This window comes from Sorex fumeus, unplaced genomic scaffold (assembly GCF_029834395.1).
Source record: "Sorex fumeus unplaced genomic scaffold, SorFum_2.1 ptg000029l, whole genome shotgun sequence".
NCBI lineage: Eukaryota > Metazoa > Chordata > Mammalia > Eulipotyphla > Soricidae > Sorex > Sorex fumeus.
Window position 1 is genome coordinate 14263255 of NW_026606086.1, and position 1750 is coordinate 14265004.

Consider the following 1750-nt stretch of genomic DNA (forward strand, 5'->3'; position numbering starts at 1 on the left):
TTAAATTTAGTCCTGATTAGTTGTGTATAAGTGAAGGATGCAGAAAAGATATATCTTACTAAAAAATACCAGGCAGAAGACAATTTCGGCAATAGAGATGCAAATTAAACTAACATTAGAAAAGGATTTCTTAGAGATTCAGTAAAATTACAGTAAGATCCAGTAATTTGGACAAAGCATTAAACCAGTGAAATATCCATATATTGTAATAGAAGATGATAATAGTCATTCATCTGTAAAGTCGAAAAGATAACCAAGAAAATAAGAATACCAAAAAGGAGGTGATATTAAATCTGAGGTATTGATAGCAAGATATAATTATTAAAATTATAAGAATAAAATACATATTTTCATTGAATTACTTGGCTTCTTATAGTACTTTTATACCTAAACTCATGTGAAATGATTTCTAAAATGAGTTTTATTATTTACTTTTGCCCTCAGGTCTAGTACTACTAAAAGGAATTTCATCATGGCAAATCATACTATGGTGACAACATTCATTCTTCTAGGACTGACAGATGACCCAAATTGGCAAATTGTCATTTTCGCTTTTCTTCTTATAACATATTTATTGAGTGTTACTGGAAACCTAATCATTATTCTGCTCACCTTGCTGGATTTGCATCTCAAAACTCCGATGTATTTCTTCCTTCGGAATTTTTCCACACTAGAAATATCATTGACTTCTGTCTGCATCCCAAGATTCCTGTACAGCTTAATGACTATGGATAAAACAATTACTTATAATGATTGTGTGACACAATTATTCTTCACCATATTCTTGGGCGAATCAGAGTTTTTCCTGCTGGCAGCCATGTCCTATGACCGCTATGTAGCCATCTGCAAACCCCTTCATTATATAAACATTATGAATAACAGAGTGTGCACACAACTGGTTGCTACCTCTTGGTTGGCTGGTTTGTTAACAATCTCTCCTGGACTTATTATGGGTTTGGAGTTGGAATTCTGTGATGGCAATGCTATTGACCACTTCTTTTGTGACTACTCTCCTGTCCTGAAACTCTCCTGTACAGACACAAGGGTCATTGAATTGTTAAGTTTTATTTTAGCTATTTTCACACTCCTGTTTACTTTGTCACTTATAATGTCTTCTTATTTAAATATTATGAGAACAATTCTGAAGATACCCTCAACACAGCAGCGAAAGAAGGCTTTTTCTACGTGTTCATCCCATCTGATAGTTGTCTCTCTGTCTTATGGCAGCTGTATTTTTATGTATATTAAACCTTCTGCAGAGGAAAGGGTTGCTTTAAACAAAGGAGTTGCAGTCATCATCACTTCAGTTGCACCTGTTTTAAATCCTTTCATTTATACGCTAAGAAATAAGCAAGTGAAACAAGCCCTGAAGGATACAGTAAAGAGGTATATCTTTACTACTTTAAAATAGTAGTGTAGGTTTTTATAAAATGTATTACAACTTGTTGAAATTACAGTCTATGCCAAGGTCACTTTTACATATTCCCTTACTATATTTTTATATTGATAGTGATTGAACACTGGTATTAGCAAATTTAAGCAAAACAATGTGACAGATATAAGAAATATCTAAAATTCCCCCTGATATATCAGAAAATGATTTTCCCCCCTATTTGAATAGAGGGCTTTATATTGAAAGTTATTTTGAAAAGTCTGTGTAAATTAGCATACATTAGTTATAAAGCAGGTAAATATAAATATCTTAAATTTCCATTGAAGCTTAAAAATATAATGAATATGCAAATATACT

The 1750-nt window shown here is 32.3% G+C and overlaps 1 protein-coding gene across 1 annotated transcript; it reads left to right on the top strand.

Annotated features, from left to right (window-relative positions):
- Nucleotides 1-472: 472 nt before the first annotated feature.
- On the top strand, nucleotides 473-1411 carry LOC130024834 (olfactory receptor 6C74-like). The gene has a single exon (XM_056115638.1). The coding sequence runs from the start codon at nucleotides 473-475 to the stop codon at nucleotides 1409-1411; it is 939 nt and encodes a 312-aa protein (XP_055971613.1).
- Nucleotides 1412-1750: the final 339 nt, after the last annotated feature.

Coding starts and splice junctions, on each gene's coding strand:
- LOC130024834 (XM_056115638.1), top strand. CDS start 473: ATGGCAAATCATACTATGGTGACAACATTCATTCTTCTAGGACTGACA.